The following is a 19,561-nucleotide window of genomic DNA, read 5'->3' on the forward strand; positions in this document are numbered from 1 at the left end:
GCACGGGGATGGCACATCACATCATGTGCAAGTAAAAAGTAATAATATGTGAGCACGGGGAATTGCACTTTAATTAATTCACGTGCAGTTGTACCGAGATTCCAATTGAATGATTGACTAGCAATCGAGTCTCGGTACAACTGCATAAAAGCTGCATGTTTTCACTCACTGGTTGTTGGGTGTTCGTGAGTGGAGAACGGGAGAGAGAGGAGAAAGAAAGAAAGAAAGAAAGAAAGAAAGAAACGTTTGTTTTGCTCACTCACCGTTTGTCTGTCCATTCACCGTTTGTTAAGTGTGTGTTCGTTTTTGTTTACCTGTTTATTTTGGCCGCAAGTGCTGTGTCCTGTTTTGTGTTGTTTGTTTCAAACCTTTTATTTTCTGTTCTGTTTAATTATTAAATGCTGAGCGCGATCACGTGCTCAGCTTCATCAAAACCCCAAGTCTCTGTTTATTTCCTGCTGCTGGTCTGACGCCACCCACTCCGGCCATCTTTGTGACAGGGAGATACTGAAATTGAAGAAGGTGACTATGAAAAAGACCTAGGAGTTTATGTTGACTCAGAAATGTCTTCATCTAGACAATGTGGGGAAGCTATAAAAAAGGCCAACAAGATGCTTGGATATATTGTGAAACGTGTTGAATTTAAATCAAGGGAAGTAATGTTAAAACTGTACAATGCATTAGTAAGACCTCACTTAGAATACTGTGTTCAGTTCTGGTCACCTCGTTACAAAAAGGATATTGCTGCTCTAGAAAGTGTGCAAAGAAGAGCATCCAGAATTATCCCGGGTTTAAAAGGCATGTCGTATGCAGACAGGCTAAAAGAATTGAATCTATTCAGTCTTGAACAAAGAAGATTACGCGGCGATCTGATTCAAACATTCAAAATCCTAAAAGGCATAGACAATGTCGACCCAGGGGACTTTTTTGAACTGAAAAAAGAAACAACGACCAGGGGTCACAAATGGAGATTAGATAAAGGGGCATTCAGAATAGAAAATAGGAGGCACTTTTTTATACAGAGAATTGTGAGGGTCTGGAACCAACTCCCCAGTAATGTTGTTGAAGCTGACACCCTGGGATCCTTCAAGAAGCTGCTTGATGAGATTCTGGGATCAATAAGCTACTAACAACCAAACGAGCAAGATGGGCTGAATGGCCTCCTCTCGTTTGTAAACTTTCTTATGTTCTTATTTCTTCATTCCAGGTTTTAAGAAGAGCTTGATTAGCCACAGTGTAGTGAACAAGCTCAAGTGTCTTTTACTGAACCAATGAAACAGGACTGGACTAAAAGTCTTTTTTTTTCTATCCCAGCTTGTTTTATTATGTGAGCAGCACAAGAGAATAATCAGCACACGTTATTAGATAGCGGGTGCTTTTAGCTGCTACAAGGGCAAAGTTTTGTAGATTTTTTTTAAAGGAATAAAATAATTTCAACATTATGATAATTAGTATGAAACTGAGTTGAAGTGCTCCACAGCAACTTTTTTTATTTATTCATTTTTTTATTGGTAGTGTTATGTTTACCCTTCAGAAAATGGGGGCAAGATATAAACACATGGCCGCTGTCTGCTCTTCATTAGCAACACTGCATCTGCACCCGCTGGACCTTCCCAGCAAATCGCAGTCTGCGCGCTGTGAGCTTCCATCAGTATTATAAACAGATTCGACTGACCATATAATGCCCCCGGCAATGTTTTCAAAACGTTAACTCCCGTCTTAAAGCACTACAATTATTATTGTTGTTATTATTATTATTATTATTATTATTATTATTATTATTATTATTATTATTATAAACTTTGGTGTGTCACAGTCAATACTAAAACAAATAAACGGCACGCAGAGTTTTATCTGCAGAATTCAGGAATACATTTGTGGAAGAGCAGAATAACACAAGCACTCCTAGGAAAACAATAATTACCGACGTCAGTTTAGTTAGAGATTTCTTCAGCCACGTGTCCTCCGTGGAATGTGAGGCAGGTGTAGACTGATGATGACCCTGAGAAAGCAGAGGCGATGAGGAAATCATGCAATTCTACAATCCCAAAAAGACAAGCCCATTTTCTACTCAAGTCACTAACAACATGCAGTTTTCCCTTCCATTTTTTAAATAAAAGAATAAAATACTCAAGTTTAAATTGAATTGTTAACAGCATGTATTATATTTTAACACATAATACACCAACACTCTCGCCATTGATAAATCACTCGCTCTCCATTAATTACAGCCTCTTATGCAGAGTTGGATAACATTATTCCTTATTTTATTAGTAAGACTTACATGGATATTTTATTATTTCAAAATATGAGTTACTTGGAAAGTGCAGATTTTCACTCTTAGTCGTAACACTACTGCAGAAAATGATCAGCTGGGTTTAATTTGACCTGAACGAGACTCAAATCTACTTCAATCTCACTCAGCGCTTCGAAGGCGGGGCTCAATCTATTTAAACACAGATTGTCCGCAGAGCAGTAGTATTGAAACGAAGAGGATTGATTTGGCCACACAAGTCTATTTTATATTATTTTCGATACATGCTGAAGTGTTCGTTGTTAAGTACAATTGTTTTATAACCTTTTTGTTAAAAAACAAACCCTCCAGAGTGTCATTCCTATGTGTTTCTCATCCATTCAGAAGTAACCTTATTAGAAATGTCCACGAGAATCGACTTTGCTGATGAAAGTTGCGTTCTTGCTCACGCTGACACAGATGAAATGGAATCGACCCCTTGTGAACTGAACGTTGATAATCTTCACAAAGGTGTGCTGTCTGAGCTGTCGACTATATCGTCCGTGTCAGTTTCTACTCAGGTGAAGTATTACCTGTTTTTATTAAATGTAATTTAATGAATGTTACCTACAGTAGCAGCTGTTAAAGTAGAGGAGGAGGGGGGGTTGTTGTCAAGGGTGGCTCGGCCCGGCCCGGCCCGGTCCAGCCAGGCCAAGCATAAGAACATAAGAAAGTTTACAAACGAGAGGAGGCCATTCAGCCCATCTTGCTCGTTTGGTTGTTAGTAGCTTATTGATCCCAGAATCTCATCAAGCAGCTTCTTGAAGGATCCCAGGGTGTCAGCTTCAACAACATTACTGGGGAGTTGGTTCCTGACCCTCACAATTCTCTGTGTAAAAAAGTGCCTCCTATTTTCTGTTCTGAATGCCCCTTTATCTAATCTCCATTTATGACCCCTGGTCCTTTTTTCTTTTTTCAAGTCAAAGAAGTCCCCCGGGTTGTGCTTTGTATTTGGGTGATGCACCTTGGGAAATGTGGTCCCAACCTCCCCATTTTAACTTTGGGACTACATCACACTTCCCTACAACCAGCAAACATGAGCATTTCCAAGACATTTAAAACAATTGTTTTGGTTCACTTATTTACTGTGACCTATTTTAAATAATAAAATAAAAATACAAAGGCGGGGTGGGGGGGACCCGTATTAAATAGTAGGTAACAAAGACTCTTGGGATAGTAGCTATTGCCGCACCACCTTTTGATTTTTATTTGGGCTCAAGATTTGCTTCATTGATTTTGAATGGTAATTTCAAGTCAGATATTTAATTTCATTTTTGGTAGTAGAAATCTCAGTTTTGGACTTGCATGCCAGATACTCAATTGTTTGATTTTGATTGAATTGTGTGCGGTCCGTGTAGCAGACAGGTTGAAGAATTAAAGGAGAGCTATGAAGAGAAGCTGGAGAACACTTTTGACATGTACAAAGATGCCATCAAGCAACATGCTTATCAGCGCGCAATGGAAGAGGTAGAGGACAACTATGTCCCTATAGAGGAGTTTCTTGCTGAACAAGAAAAAGTCGTGGTAGGGGTCTCCCTGTTTATAATCAGTTTACTTTCAGGTGTTGGTCTTCTTTTTTAATGTTGTCTTGATAAAATATTGGCAACTTTTGTGTGTTTGTTTTAATAGGACTGTCTGTCCAGTGGTTCTTCCTCACTCAAATGTTTTATTAAACAAGAACATTAAAATCTATTCTGTTCAATTGACAAATGGCTATAAAGTTCTGTAAAGCAGAGGTGTTTTAAGCATTCTACTGAGCAAGCTCCAAAGGGGTGTTGCCATAGTAACAGGTCATCTTTCTGAGGCGAGGAAGGATTTGACTTGGGGATCTTAAGGTCTTGCATTGAGAAGAAACTGAGAGGAACTGTTAGTTATGGATACCTAGTGATAGAATTATGTACAATACAAATTGTGTGAACAATAGGGGATTGCAGTTTAGCAGAGCCAGTTTAACTGCAGTTAGGCAGACCAGTGTTCTGTAAATACAGTATTAACAAATGTATAGTTAAGGGCTCAGAATGTTGCAATATACGAATCAGTGTTTACATGTTTGTGACTGGCATTTCTGCTATGGATGAATACTGCTTTTCTGTAACTTTTTTTTAAACCTGTCTCCAGCCTTCACTTACTGTGTGCCTCGCCTATAAAGGTTATGAGCTGCCCCTGTACCGAATTGCACTGCTCAATTTCATCTACATCAAACATTGTGTGTTGGATCATCTAATACTGGAAATATCCAAAATGTCATGCTTCTAGGATAAAGTGCATGAGTCTGTGTTGTTTTTATTTAAGAGGTGAGGTACAAGGAACTCTGGGAGGCAAATTCATCATCAGAAAAACTATGTGAAGAAAAAGACCAGGTATAACTTGTTTTGTATATTGTTAAACATTTATAAATAAGTTTTATTCTTTTACTGGAAGTTGATTTCAATGCCTTTTTAATGCATTATATTGATGTCTGTTGCTGATTTTAAGGTACGAGTGGAGAGAAATAATTGCATTGAACTGCCCTGCTTGTGTTCCGTGTATTCTGTGAACTGACGTGGAGCTTCATTTAAATGTCCCTTCATTCAAGGTTATAAAGTCCATGGAGAAGATGATTAAGGCCCCGAATGAAGCCATCCAGGAGGCAGGAGATAACTTTTTGGAAAAAGTGGAGGAGAATAAGAGGCTTGAGGAGAAAATAGCTCAACAGGTACATCTTCAGGAACTGCAAAGCATTTGTCTTGTGTTCTTTCTCCAAAGAAGAGTCCTACAAACCTGTGGCTATTGAATCTTGTCACCTGAAGCCTTTTTGTGTCCCTCTGACTTGGATTGTTTAGGAAATGGTACATGTGGCACACAACCGTTCCTCCAATTGTCATGAGACTTGAATATCGGATACTGTAGCTGTATTCAGGGTGTGTTCTTATCTATCAGTCTGTCACACTTATGAAGACATCTGGAAAAGAGCTCTGCAAATGTGTGTGTTTTTTTAAAAAATATATATTGGTAGTGGACAAAAAAATGGAAACACCTGGGTAAAATGAGGGACACCAAGTATATTGAAAGCAAGGGCTTCCACACAGGTGTGGCTCATGCATTTAAGCAAATAACATCCCAGCATGCTTAGGGTCATGTATAAAAATGCTGGACAGGCCTGATTGCCTATATGGCTAGCATGGCTGCAAGAGGAGACCTCGGTGACTTTGAAAGAGGGGTGGTTGGGTTGCGTTTGGCAGGAGCTTCAGTGACCAAGACCGCTCAACTTGCTGATGTTTCACGAGCAACGGTGTTTAAGGTAATGTCGGCATGGAACTCTGAGGGAGACATCAGCAAAGGGCAACAGTGGGCGGAAGCGCATACTCCAGGATCGTGATATCCGTGCATTAATTCGAAGTGCAAGGCAAAATAGGCGAGCAACTGCAGATCAATTGACTGCAAATTTCAACCTGGGGCACAAGCAGCCAGTTTCATCAAAAAACAGTCCGCCGGGGGGCTCCCGAGTGGCACATCCAGTAAAAGCACTCGCTAGAGTGCAGGATGCGCTCTATAGCCTGGATGTCGCGAGTTCGAGTCCAGGCTATTCCACAGCCGAACGTGGACGGGAGCTCCCAGGGGCCGGTGCTCAATTGGCCGAGTGTTGCCTGGGGGGAGGGAGGGTTAGTTTGGCCAGGGTGTCCTCTGTAATTATCCCCTGCACCTGGTAGCCATTGTTAAATTGGTACCAGGTGCAGGGTATTTAAGAGAAACAGTTAGTTTGCTCAAGACTGCTAAGAAGAAGGAGGCAGAAAGTTGTACTCTGCGTCCTGGCAGTCACAAGGGGAAAAGAAAAGGTGCTGTATTAAACCTGTGAAGTTTTTGTGTATTGTTTAGTGGGGAAACAGCCTAGCTGTCCCACTTGTAGTCAGGGTGTTCTTGTGTGTTAGTTAGTGCTCGTACAGAGCTAGGTGTTTATTTTGCATTTTGTTTTGATTTTGTTCTGCATTAAAAATTAGCGCAACAGCGCGTTCAAACCTTCCATCTCTGTGTCTGGTCGGTATTTTAAAGGGCAAAACGAACCCGAGCCGCAAGGCTCGTTTACATATGGTGGCAGCGGTGCTCAGCCCTACAGACCAGCACAGTTAAAAAAAAATGATGGACATTGCAGAGCTGATCAGGACGTTAGAAAAGTCCACGGCGGAGATGCAGTAGGCAACGCGCAAGCAGAGCGAGTGCACCCAGCAGTGGAGGCAAGAGTGGGGGTTGCCCACATGGGAACAGGAGTTCCCCGTGTCACAGCTGGAGCTGGTGCTACAGAAGTTGGTGTGGCCGGCACTCCAGCAAGAGTCACTTGTACCAGATCCAGAGCCAGAGTTGCAAGCTCTGGAACCGGAGCTGCCTGCTCCGGAGAGAAAACCGGCAGTGCCCGAGCTGCAGCAGGAGCTGCAGCTGTCTGAGGAAGAGGAGCTAAAGTGCCCAGCTCCACCACAGCCCCGACCTCCACCCCAGCAAAGCAGTCCGGCGCAGGTGGGTACGGTCCCTTGCCCCGTGCTCGTGGACACCCTGCCGGAATGCATGGACCTCCCTGTGCTCGACCTAGTGCCCAGGTCGGGGCATCACCAGGCACAGTTGCTCACCTGGTCCCTTGCTCCGCTCCCCCTGAAACCTCAGACGTCACTACGCGGTCGTGTGACGTCACTGGCATTCCCCCTTCCTCCCGCTGTGTTCCCCCTGGAGTCTCAGAGGTCGCTGCGCCGGTCCCGTGGCTCACACCTCTGCCTGTCGCTGCACCGTCCAGGGTACCGGCCTACGCGTCGGTCGCCCCTAGCAAGCCGTTTGGGTCCCTCCTCGCCGGATCATGGTCCCTACCTTGAAGCGCCGGAGGAATCCACCCACCCTCAAGCCCACCCGAAGGATCGGGAGAAGGTGGAACTATGTGGACTCGAGGGTGGGTGGTTATGCTTTAGGGGAGGGGGTGGCCTTGGAATGGCCAGTCAGTGTTGCACACTTGGGGGGAGGATGTGTAGCACAGTGGGGATGGGACTGGAATCATCCCCGCAGTAAAATGTGTGGTTTCGTTTTAAGGCACATTTGTTTAATTGGTTTTGTTAATTATTTTATTGTTTTTGTTAATTGCTTTATTAGTAATTATCCCCTGCACCTGGTAGCCATTGTTAAATTAGTACCAGGTGCAGGGTATTTAAGAGAAACAGTTAGTTTGCTCAAGACTGCTAAGAAGAAGGAGGCAGAAAGTTGTACTCTGCGTCCTTCTTCTTAGCAGTCTTGAGCAAACTAACTGTTTCTCTTAAATATATAATACATTTCCTAATTTAATTCTGTACATGCCGTCAGTGGTCTTCAACTTTTTCATTATATTGAAGGCTTTAAGTTTGGATTTACAGCCTTGGCAGGGGGATTTTATGTTGTGGGGCATTTATTTTTAAGTTGATAGTAAATGTGTGAAATGGTTTCTCCTGCGGCTTAACTGACACATCATTTTTCACAGGAGGAGGAAATGAAAGAACTGCACAGAAGCTGTACTGCGCAGGAAGCATTGCTATTAGAGCTTCGGGTACAATTTGAAATGAGCAAAAAATGCACCCAGGGAGGCACTGGTGAACCTAAAGCGAAGAAAGGTATACTTGCCAACTTAAGAGCCACTGTTGGCTCGCCTGCTAAACTATCCAAGAAAACTGTTGCAAGCACATCAAGCTCTACCAGAAAGAGGGGCCTGTTCAAGAAAATGGTGGTAATATGTGTATGGATTTTGTTTTTAATGTTTGTCTTATCAGAAATGCAATAAATATTTAAGTTTTTGTTTGGTTTCTATTTCCACAAGATAGGTCACCTTGGAAAATTCCCCTGCCCCCCCCCCCTCAAAAAACTTGCAATGAATCTCCTCCTACTGGCTGAGTTATTAATATCAGTATTGCCGCTTGACTGAATTTGATTTCGGTGTGAATAGTAAGATCATCTATCGGTTTTGCATAATAAATATTTAGATGTCTTATTTAGCATCTTGTAATCAAATAAAATATGAAATGACAACACAAGTCTATTGGAAGCCATACTAGTACAGTATTTAATGTTAGATTTTGAAATGTCACTAACAGGGTGAGATTTGTACTGGCTGTCTGATGCATGCATGATCCTGCAGAAGGAGCTCGGGAGCCCTGAAGGGTCTGCCTGTCAATCATGGCAGTGACATGGAGAGGTTGGGTGAGGGCTCGCTTGCTCGCTCTCTCTCAGTGGTCGGGAGGTGGGCCTTCAGGAGTGCTCGACCTATAAAACTAATGCTCTGCTATTCCTCAGGTCTGCCCCATTAGGAAGCATAATGGTGGGAGCTCTGGTCGGAAACTGCGGTCCAGACCCTAATAAAACCCCAGTGTCTGGAGCGAGGAGAGACAGACAGGCAAGCCAGGCAGAGGAAGACAGCCGTGCATAGAAGACCAGACAGTCTTAACACTAGCACCGCCACAACCACTTTTTGAACGGCTTTTGCAATTCAAATTTGCATTTCTCCGCGTATGTGAATATCTCGTTGTGGCAAAGTGCCCCGCCCCTGTGTGCATTTGTGTGTTCTATGTTGTATGTATGCGTGCGTATGTTAATGTTGGTGTATAGATTGGTACACGGGATATAAACGGGTCTGTGTTTCACGTGTATTTAAAAAGTGTAGATTTGTATTTAGGCACGAGGAGAGCACAAATCACTTCACGTGCTGGTTAAATGTAATATGTGAGCACGGGGTTGCACAGAATTAATTCACGTGCTGGGATTCAAGTGAATAATTAATTAGTAATTGAATCCCAGCACAATAGTATATATAGACGCACATTTCTTGCACTCAGGGTTGGGTGTTCGGAAGAGGAGAACGGGTGAGAGAGAGAGGAGAAACTAGAAAGTAAAATCGTAAACGTAAAGTGTTTGTTCTCACCGTGTCTGTTTGTCTGTCCGTGCACCGTTTGTTTAGTGTTAGTCGTTTTGTATGTCTGTTTATTTTGGCGCAAGTGCCGTGTCCTGTTTTGTGCTGTTTTCAACCCTTTTATTTGTTAATAAACGCTGAGTGCAGCCATTGCACTCAGCTCATCACAACCACTGTCTGTGTTTGGATTCCTTTCTGGTCTGACGCAACCCACTCTGGCCGTCTTTGTGACACGTGGTGTCTTCGTGGGATAGCCGCGCCTCCAAGCGTCAGACCAGGAGGGGTCTGGATTAAAAAAAAAAATATATATATATAAAGGATTACAAATATTGTTTTTGGGGGAAAAAAAAGAAGAAAAAAAGTAAATGGCAGAAGACGCCATCAAACTGCGGGGCTGGTTCCTGGAGAATGCTGGGCTGGAGGCCCAGTCTCTGCCCATAGTCGTCCGGGCCCTGTGGATGATGGACAGTGAGAGATGGGAGGCCTATCAGGAGGAACACACCCCAAACACCTTGGAGGAAGGTGTGGAGTTTGTCCTCAGCTACCTGGAGGCAACCATAAATGGAACAGCAGCCCAGGTAGCAGGACCACCAGCAGAGGAGTACCTGCTGTCCCCATCTCCACCAGCAGAGGGTGAGTATCTGCTGTCCCCATCTCCACCAGCAGAGGGTGAGTACCTGCTGTCCCCATCTCCACCAGCAGAGGGTGAATGCCTGCTGGTTTTGCCTCCACAGCCCAAATGGGAGGAGCCTGAGCATCCACAGCCCAAATGGGAGGAGCCCAAGCGGAAGGAGCCCGAATGTCCTACGCCTGAGTGGGAGGAGCCCGAATGTCCTACGCCTGAGTGGGAGGAGCCCGAACGTCCTACGCCTAAGTGGGAGGAGCCCGAACGTCCTACCCCTGAGTGGGAGGAGCCCGAACGTCCTACGCCTGAGTGGGAGGAGCCCGAACGTCCTACGCCTGAGTGGGAGGAGCCCGAACGTCCTACGCCTGAGTGGGGGGAGCCCGAACGTCCACAGCCCAACAGGGAGGAGTCGGGGCGTCCACAGCCCAACAGGGAGGAGTCGGGGCGTCCACAGCCCAACAGGGAGGAGTCGGGGCGTCCACAGCCCAACAGGGAGGAGTCGGGGCGTCCACAGCCCAACAGGGAGGAGTCGGGGCATCCACAGCCCAAAAGGGAGGAGTCGGTGCGTCCACAGCCCAAAGGGAGGCAAGTCGGGGCTTCCACAGCCCTGGGACCCAAGCCACCAGCAGAGAGAAAATGCCTGCTGGTTCAGCCCCAAGAGCCGGAAGGGGAGGGGTTACAGGCTCAACCCCCTGAAAATTTTTGGGGGGGAGAAGGGCAGGATGCTGGTGTTCCCCAGCAGCCTCTCGCTATGCTGCTGAAGGCAGCACGGTGCGCACATGCCCAGCCGCCACAGCAGAGGGAGCCAGCACCGCCAGGAGCAGAGGAGCTGGAGCTGCCTCTGCCTCCACCACCACCAGGAGCAGAGGAGCTGGAGCTGCCTCTGCCTCCACCACCACCAGGAGCAGAGGAGCTGGAGCTGCCTCTGCCTCCACCACCGCCAGGAGCAGAGGTGCTGGAGCTGCCTCTGCCTCCACCACCGCCAGGAGCAGAGGAGCTGGAGCTGCCTCTGCCTCCACCACCGCCAGGAGCAGAGGAGCTGGAGCTGCCTCTGCCACCACCACCGCCAGGAGCAGAGGAGCTGGAGCTGCCTCTGCCTCCGCCACCGCCCGGAGCAGAGGAGCAGGAGCTGCCTCTGCTGCCCGTACCTCCGCAGGGAGTACGGTGGCCGGAGCCCCAGAAAGGGGAGCTGCCGGCCACGAAGAAGGGGGAGGAGGTCTGGAGACCACTTTCCCCAGCAGCAGTTTCGCTGCAGGAGTTCTTGTGGCCGGAGCCCCACAGGAGGGAGCTGCCGGCTGCGAAGAAGGGGGAGGTCGGGGGACCACCCGCCCCCGCAGCTTTTTCGCTGCAGGACGGGACCAGCATGCTGTCAGCCGTGCCACTACCGGCAGGGGAGCTGACAGCATTGCCAGCCATGGGCCTACTGAAGCCTCCCTTCCCAGCCCGAGACTTTGTCCTGGACTGCTGGATTTTTAAGGGGGGAGGTGGCCGTTGAGGCCATGTGTGCTGCGCACAAGGGGGGGTATATGTGGCAAAGTGCCCCGCCCCTGTGTGCATTTGTGTGTTCTATGTTGTATGTATGCGTGCGTATGTTAATGTTGGTGTATAGATTGGTACACGGGATATAAACGGGTCTGTGTTTCACGTGTATTTAAAAAGTGTAGATTTGTATTTAGGCACGAGGAGAGCACAAATCACTTCACGTGCTGGTTAAATGTAATATGTAAGCACGGGGTTGCACAGAATTAATTCACGTGCTGGGATTCACGTGAATAATTAATTAGTAATTGAATCCCAGCACAATAGTATATATAGACGCACATTTCTTGCACTCAGGGTTGGGTGTTCGGAAGAGGAGAACGGGTGAGAGAGAGAGGAGAAACTAGAAAGTAAAATCGTAAACGTAAAGTGTTTGTTCTCACCGTGTCTGTTTGTCTGTCCGTGCACCGTTTGTTTAGTGTTAGTCGTTTTGTATGTCTGTTTATTTTGGCGCAAGTGCCGTGTCCTGTTTTGTGCTGTTTTCAACCCTTTTATTTGTTAATAAACGCTGAGTGCAGCCATTGCACTCAGCTCATCACAACCACTGTCTGTGTTTGGATTCCTTTCTGGTCTGACGCAACCCACTCTGGCCGTCTTTGTGACACTCGTGCATGTCCATTCTTAAGTGTTACTAAATATTTGAATTAAATACACATACGGTATTTCATCTGCAGAATGAAAGCCGTGCGAGCCCCCCCTGCACTCCACTCCTCAAGCAGAACGACTGTGCCACCCTGAGTGTGTACAGGTGTTAAAAAAAAAAAGCGTTGTAAAATGCAACAAAGTACGGTGTGGATATACTGGATCAAATGGCACGACTGTATTCTGTCAAAGGTGATACTCGCAGGTGGCCTGTTGTGTGTGTGTGTGTGTGTGTGTGTGTGTTTTTTTTTTTTTATATGTTTTGGACCTGGAAGCCATCAATGCTTTGATTTTGTACATGGAGTGCACCGGGAACACAATCACATGAAGGGACTTCATTTTGTAGCTAGCCCTGGAACAGGGGGGGTAGCCAGGTTTTTGGACGGAGTGTGGCGGGGGGGGGGGGGGGGGAGGGGTAGCCAGGGTTTTTGGACGGAGTGTGGCGGGGGGGGGGGGGGGGGTGGCCAGGTTTTTGGACGGAGTGTGGCAGGGGGGGAGGAGGGGTAGCCAGGTTTTTGGACGGAGTGTGGGGGGGGGAAGAGCTCCCTGGGCAGGGTGGGGATACCCGCCGGCTCCTGCGGGGTCACGCATGGCCACCCTACCACCGAGCCCCTTTGCTGGCTCCAGTCTTTTGACCGCATACTGGAGCTCCAAGGCAAGAAACCAGTTCACCAAGGTGTTGGACATGCCGGGAGGTGGGTCACATTGCTCGGGATTGCCCTGCCATGGAATGTAACATCATTCGACCACGTAAGAGTGTTCAATTACCTCAGTCACTCCAACAGATGAGTTTTGTTATTCCTGTAACTGTGGATGGTACACAAACCCAAGCTGTCTTTGATTCAGGGTGTAGTCAGTCCCTAATCCAGAGAGATTAATCTCACCGGGGCATAAACCAATATTGGGATGGGTACATAATAAATGTGTTCACGGGGATGTGCGCACTTATCCAAAGGTTGATGTAAATTTAAAAATTGGCCCGCAGATCTCATCCGGCCCAGGGGGTTTGTTTATTTTAAGAGCTCCAAGTCCCTTTAACACTTCTGCCTCTTATGCTAAAGTTATTTAGAAACTGGGTAGGAACAGGTCGACATGTGGGGCATGGAGGACATGGACAACTTTGTAAAAACCTGTGAAAAGTAATCATTTAATCTATTTGCTTTTTTTTTCTTCATCTATGATTTTGCCATTTGTGTCTCTTACGCATGTTTCACGATAAAATGCTTCTATTGCTAACTAGTTCGGAGTCTAAACTTCTGGCGAAGTGGCAAGGACCTTACATGCTGAATTGGGACGGTGGATTATGAGATCTGCCAGCTGGAGCGACAGAGAAAAGCACATTTATCATGTAAACCTCTTGAAGCCCTGGTTGCAACAGGGGGCTTTGTTAGTGGAGCAAAAGCAGATGGCGTCACAGACCTGGGACCTGATCTCTCTCTGTGTTGGCGAAAAAAGGGTCGGTACACATAGATAATCTGACACCAATACAGAAATGTGTCTTAGTTTTATAGTAAATAGTCTCTATTTGTTTATTTGATTGTTTGTTTTGTTCGTAGTTGTGTTTGTGCTGACTTTGGGTCAGCTGGCACAGCTGTCGTTGTGATCCTGACAGCACAGTGTCGGTGGAGGAATGCCTGCTCGCTATCAGTGAGGTGGTAGGAGAAGGTAAAATAAAATCAACGTCACGCATGAATAAAGGGTTAGTTATATTTTTCAGTGAAACACAAGCTGTAGATATGCTGGTGCAGGAAGGATCTGTGGTTAAAGGAAGTCTGGTGATGGTGTCTCCGCTAGCTACACCTGTAACTAAGGTGATTCTGTCAAATGTGCCCCCTTTCCTTAATGAGTTGCTGGAAAGGGCGCTTTCAAGGTATGGAAAATTAACATCCCCGATTAGGTCGATACCGTTAGGATGCAAAGATCCCAAACTAAAGCATGTCATGTCATTTAGAAGGCAGGTATTCATTTTATTAAACAATCCTAATGTAGATATTGATGTAGCTTGGACATTTACTGTGGAAGGAAGCAACGGTGTTGTCTTTGCTAGCACTAACACAATGCGCTGTTTTAAATGTGGAGCGCAGGGACATCAGCGTAAAAACTGTCAGAGTAGAGCCTGAGAGAACAGGGTGAAATGGGCGGGGAGGAAGTCGGGGATGATCGGGGAGAACGGGAGGAAGATCCGCGGCAGCCAGAGTCACTGGCAGGGCCAGGAGAACCAACTGAGCTAATAGAACAGACAACAGAGACCGCTGGAAATCAAGAATTCGCTGTGGTGGAAAGAAAGGAAAAAAATATAAAAACACAAGTTACAGATCTTAAAGAAAATGAAAGTGTGTCGGAGCGGAGCTCTGGAGCGGTCTTACTGGACCAGGGGCTCTCTCAGCCCATTGGCTCTGAAGAAGTGGATGGTAAGGAGATTGGGCTCAGGTCTGATAAGAGACTGAGGTTCGGGTCTGGGAGCCACGGCGCTGCTGGAGTGGAATCTCGTGCTGTGGGGGCTCCTGACTTGAACCCGGGGAGGAGTGACGGTGGCTCTGGGTCTCTACAGTGCCTTGCGAAAGTATTCGGCCCCCTTGAACTTTGCGACCTTTTGCCACATTTCAGGCTTCAAACATAAAGATATGAAACTGTAATTTTTTGTGAAGAATCAACAACAAGTGGGACACAATCATGAAGTGGAACGAAATTTATTGGATATTTCAAACTTTTTTAACAAATAAAAAACTGAAAAATTGGGCGTGCAAAATTATTCAGCCCCCTTAAGTTAATACTTTGTAGCGCCACCTTTTGCTGCGATTACAGCTGTAAGTCGCTTGGGGTATGTCTCTATCAGTTTTGCACATCGAGAGACTGAAATTTTTGCCCATTCCTCCTTGCAAAACAGCTCGAGCTCAGTGAGGTTGGATGGAGAGCATTTGTGAACAGCAGTTTTCAGTTCTTTCCACAGATTCTCGATTGGATTCAGGTCTGGACTTTGACTTGGCCATTCTAACACCTGGATATGTTTATTTGTGAACCATTCCATTGTAGATTTTGCTTTATGTTTTGGATCATTGTCTTGTTGGAAGACAAATCTCCGTCCCAGTCTCAGGTCTTTTGCAGACTCCATCAGGTTTTCTTCCAGAATGGTCCTGTATTTGGCTCCATCCATCTTCCCATCAATTTTAACCATCTTCCCTGTCCCTGCTGAAGAAAAGCAGGCCCAAACCATGATGCTGCCACCACCATGTTTGACAGTGGGGATGGTGTGTTCAGGGTGATGAGCTGTGTTGCTTTTACGCCAAACATAACGTTTTGCATTGTTGCCAAAAAGTTCGATTTTGGTTTCATCCGACCAGAGCACCTTCTTCCACATGTTTGGTGTGTCTCCCAGGTGGCTTGTGGCAAACTGTAAACGACACTTTTTATGGATATCTTTAAGAAATGGCTTTCTTCTTGCCACTCTTCCATAAAGGCCAGATTTGTGCAGTATACGACTGATTGTTGTCCCATGGACAGAGTCTCCCACCTCAGCTGTAGATCTCTGCAGTTCATCCAGAGTGATCATGGGCCTCTTGGCTGCATCTCTGATCAGTCTTCTCCTTGTATGAGCTGAAAGTTTAGAGGGACGGCCAGGTCTTGGTAGATTTGCAGTGGTCTGATACTCCTTCCATTTCAATATTATCGCTTGCACAGTGCTCCTTGGGATGTTTAAAGCTTGGGAAATCTTTTTGTATCCAAATCCGGCTTTAAACTTCTCCACAACAGTATCTCGGACCTGCCTGGTGTGTTCCTTGTTCTTCATGATGCTCTCTGCGCTTTAAACGGACCTCTGAGACTATCACAGTGCAGGTGCATTTATACGGAGACTTGATTACACACAGGTGGATTCTATTTATCATCATTAGTCATTTAGGTCAACATTGGATCATTCAGAGATCCTCACTGAACTTCTGGAGAGAGTTTGCTGCACTGAAAGTAAAGGGGCTGAATAATTTTGCTCGCCCAATTTTTCAGTTTTTTATTTGTTAAAAAAGTTTGAAATATCCAATAAATTTCATTCCACTTCATGATTGTGTACCACTTGTTGTTGATTCTTCACAAAAAATTACAGTTTCATATCTTTATGTTTGAAGCCTGAAATGTGGCAAAAGGTCACAAAGTTCAAGGGGGCCGAATACTTTCGCAAGGCACTGTACCTGGAGCTGCTGTGCCTCCCTGTTCGGAGGGAGAGGAGTGCAGCGCTGAGTCTCTACATGGAGTTGCTGTGCCTCCCTGTTCAGAGGGAGAGGAGCGCAGCGCTGAGACTCTACCTGGAGCTGCTCTGCCTCCCTGTTCAGAGGGAGAGGAGCGCAGCGCTGAGTCTCTACCTGGAGCTGCTGTGCCTCCCTGTTCAGAGGGAGAGGAGCGCAGTGTTGAGTCTCTACCTGGAGCTGCGTGCCTCCCTGTTCAGAGGGAGAGGAGCGCAGCGCTGAGTCTCTACTTGGCGCTGCTGTGAATCCATCTCTGTCTGACTCACAACAGGCAGTAGCAGAGCTAAAGGGAGAGGAGCAGCTGAAAACATCGACGGTCAATGACAGTGAGGAGTATGAGGAGAGGGAGATGGGAGCTGTAGACAGCGGCAAGGTCTTGGACTCTTCGCTGTTCTCCGACATTACTGACAGCCAAACTACCAGGAAAAAACTGTATTCAGTCAACAAAATAAGAGTTTTTGGATCAAACAAAAGGTAGGAGAGGTGTAGATATAAAACAGTTGTTTCCAGATTTGAAATTGTTTTTGAATTCTGCACATATAGCCCTCAAGAAAGTCACAACACAAGAATTAGATCAACCAAAACAGTATAGACTGAAGAAATTCATGCAAACAATTAGGAAAACATTACATCAGAAAACCAAAGTATAAATATTTATTTATTTAAAAAATGGATAGGTTTTATAGGAATTTTCCATCTTTTACTGTTTACTTTTTCTTCTTTTTTTTTTAAACTTTTTAGCCATCATGGACAGAATTAATTTGATCTTTTAATGTCAATGGTTGTAGGCAGGATTGTAAGAGCACAGTTATTTGAATTTTTAGAACAGAAGAGGGTGGGAGTGGCTTTTTTACAGGAGACACACACACAGACAGAGAGAATGAGGCAGGATGGCTTGCTGAATGGAGAGGGCAGTGTGTGCTGAGCCACGGAACAAATAACAAACAGCACAGGGGTGGCTGTGCTTTTTCAACCAGGTTTGGAAGTTGACATTTTAGATTTTAAAGAGATAATTAGAGGGAGGCTTGTAAAAGTGAGGACTAAGATAGAGAACTTTTGATTTTATTAATGTTTATGCTCCAAATATAGGAAGGGATAGAATTGTATTCCTGAATGTTTTAAAGCAGACTCTTTTGACAGTACATGATGATGATATGTGAATAGTGGGAGGGGATTTTAACTGTACAGTAGATTTTAATAAGGATAGGAATAGTATTGAACCTCATCCACCTTCAGCGAGAGAATTGGCTGCTATTTTAAAGTTCAGTGGCTTGGTTGATGTTTGGAGGTGTCTGCATCCCACCACTTGCCAGTATACCTGGTCACACCGCCTTTCTCAGTATACAGTTAGAGCAAGACTGGACAGGATATACACACTCAAACACCACCTCAATAAATTCAAACAAGCAACAATAATACCGAACAGCTTGTCTGACCATCATTGCACTCTGATCACAGTAATTACAGGTAAAGAAATACACAGAGCATCTCAGTGGTATTCCAACACCAAATTATTGCAAAACACTAATTTTACAAAACAGTTTAAGGATTTTTGGTTAAAATGACAAGAGCAAAAAAGCCAATTTAAGCATCTGAGGCAGTGGTGGGATATAGGAAAAACACAAATTAAATTATTTTGTCACCTTAGACATAACCAAGTCACTGAACACAGTCATAAGAGCTAGAGAGAGAGATCCTACAGTTAGAGACTGAGCAGAGCACAGCTGCAAAGGAGACCCTGGTGGAGCGGAGACGAGCTTTGGGCAGCATGCTGGAGGAGAAGGTGCGGGGGGCACAAGTGCGATCTCGATTTATTGAGCTGAGAGATATGGATGCTCCTACAAGCTTCTTTGGTTTAGAGAAGAAGAGAGCAAATCGGAAGCAGTTGTCCTGTGTTCGGCTGCCCTGCGGTAGAGAGTTGACTGGTCAGGAGGAGATTAATGATGCGACGGTGCAATTCTACACTGACCTGTATTGCAGCGAGTCATGTAATCGGACTGATATAAATGCACTTCTGGAGGGACTGCCCAGTCTGAGTTTGGAGGAGCAGCAGAGTCTGGAAATGGGACTGCCTCTCCAAGAGCTGACCACTGCTGTCAAGCAGCTGGCCAGAGGGAAAGCACCAAGGATCGATGTGTCGCAGGTGACGCTGAACTAGTTATTCCATGTAGTAAAACACTGGACCCCTTTGCATGGAGGATCTCAGTAAGCTACAGTGCACGGTTCATCAACTGATTCAGATTCAGTTATGTTAAGTCTGCCAACTGATGATGTAGGGCAAGGCAACAACTGAGTGCCTTAAAAAATATGAATAACAGTGAGTTTTGACCTCCTTTAGTATTCTGGATGGAGCGCATACCTTGCAAAATGACCCGGTGTGAACAAAAGGAAATATATAGAAATAATATGTACAGCTAAACGTGTCCAAGTATCTTACAGAATGAAGTCAGACCATGGAAATCCACACCTGTGCTGGAGAAACATTGGATCAAGGGACTTCTTGTGGAACCAACTAGAGTGAAACTTGGTACAGAAGCTGAATCCTGCTGGGAACGTGTGGATATGCTGGACATGAACTAGGCAATTTCAAATATGGAATGTACTTTGATATAAAAATGAAGTGTTAGAGGTTTTTTGAAGGAGGGATAAAGAGAGAGTATCCTTGTACCGCCAGTAGGTGGCTCTCTTGCGCCATGAAATAGGTCAGTCCGCCCTTGTTTTGATAGGACACTTAAGTACTTAGTAATCTGGGAATTTCTAAGATAATATATAATGAACGATTTACCGCTTGTATATCTTATCTTCAGAAAGCATGACGCTTGATAAAAAGCACCATTCCGGCTAAAAAGTGAACGTTAATCACACCTACAAATTTATGTTTCTAAAAACAAGATAAGAAAGGGATTCTTTACAACATATAATTTAACATTAAAACTTAGCAGCCAAGGTCTTAAGAAAAAACGGTTTTGGCTGGATTTTGTATGAACAAAGAATAGGGTCAAGCCTAGTTCAGTCATTATATAAAATATAAAAGTTGAATGCATTTATACTGGCTTATTTGGATTTAAATCTTACAGGGATTCACCAAAGAAATAAAGTGATATTATAAATTCTAGGAGCAACTGTTAAACTGAAATAAATTAATTAAAAGTTTATCTTATAATGCCACATTTATAGTGAAAAAATAAAAAGGTTCAGTGCTAATTGACACTGTTTATAGTTTATAATGGTCAAAGAATAGAAATTAGACACAAAGGTATTGTAAATTAATAAAATAAATGATTAACCCCTTTTTTAGACAGCACGATATTTGAAACTAAAAATAATTATTTGATTTCATA

At 45.0% G+C, this 19,561-nt stretch overlaps 1 protein-coding gene across 1 annotated transcript in view; it reads left to right on the forward strand.

Moving 5' to 3' along the window:
- Positions 1-16,698, forward strand: part of LOC117430938 (protein mono-ADP-ribosyltransferase PARP4-like) — a 136,463-nt gene extending 119,765 nt beyond the window's left edge. Inside the window, exons 23-25 of the mRNA XM_034903272.2 lie at positions 3,659-3,817; positions 4,869-4,988; positions 16,492-16,698. Coding sequence (XP_034759163.2) covers positions 3,659-3,817; positions 4,869-4,988; positions 16,492-16,698 — 486 coding nt within the window. The remainder of the gene's footprint in view (positions 1-3,658; positions 3,818-4,868; positions 4,989-16,491) is intronic.
- The last annotated feature ends 2,863 nt before the right edge of the window (positions 16,699-19,561 follow it).

This window comes from Acipenser ruthenus, chromosome 26 (genome assembly GCF_902713425.1).
Source record: "Acipenser ruthenus chromosome 26, fAciRut3.2 maternal haplotype, whole genome shotgun sequence".
Taxonomy (NCBI): Eukaryota; Metazoa; Chordata; class Actinopteri; order Acipenseriformes; family Acipenseridae; genus Acipenser; species Acipenser ruthenus.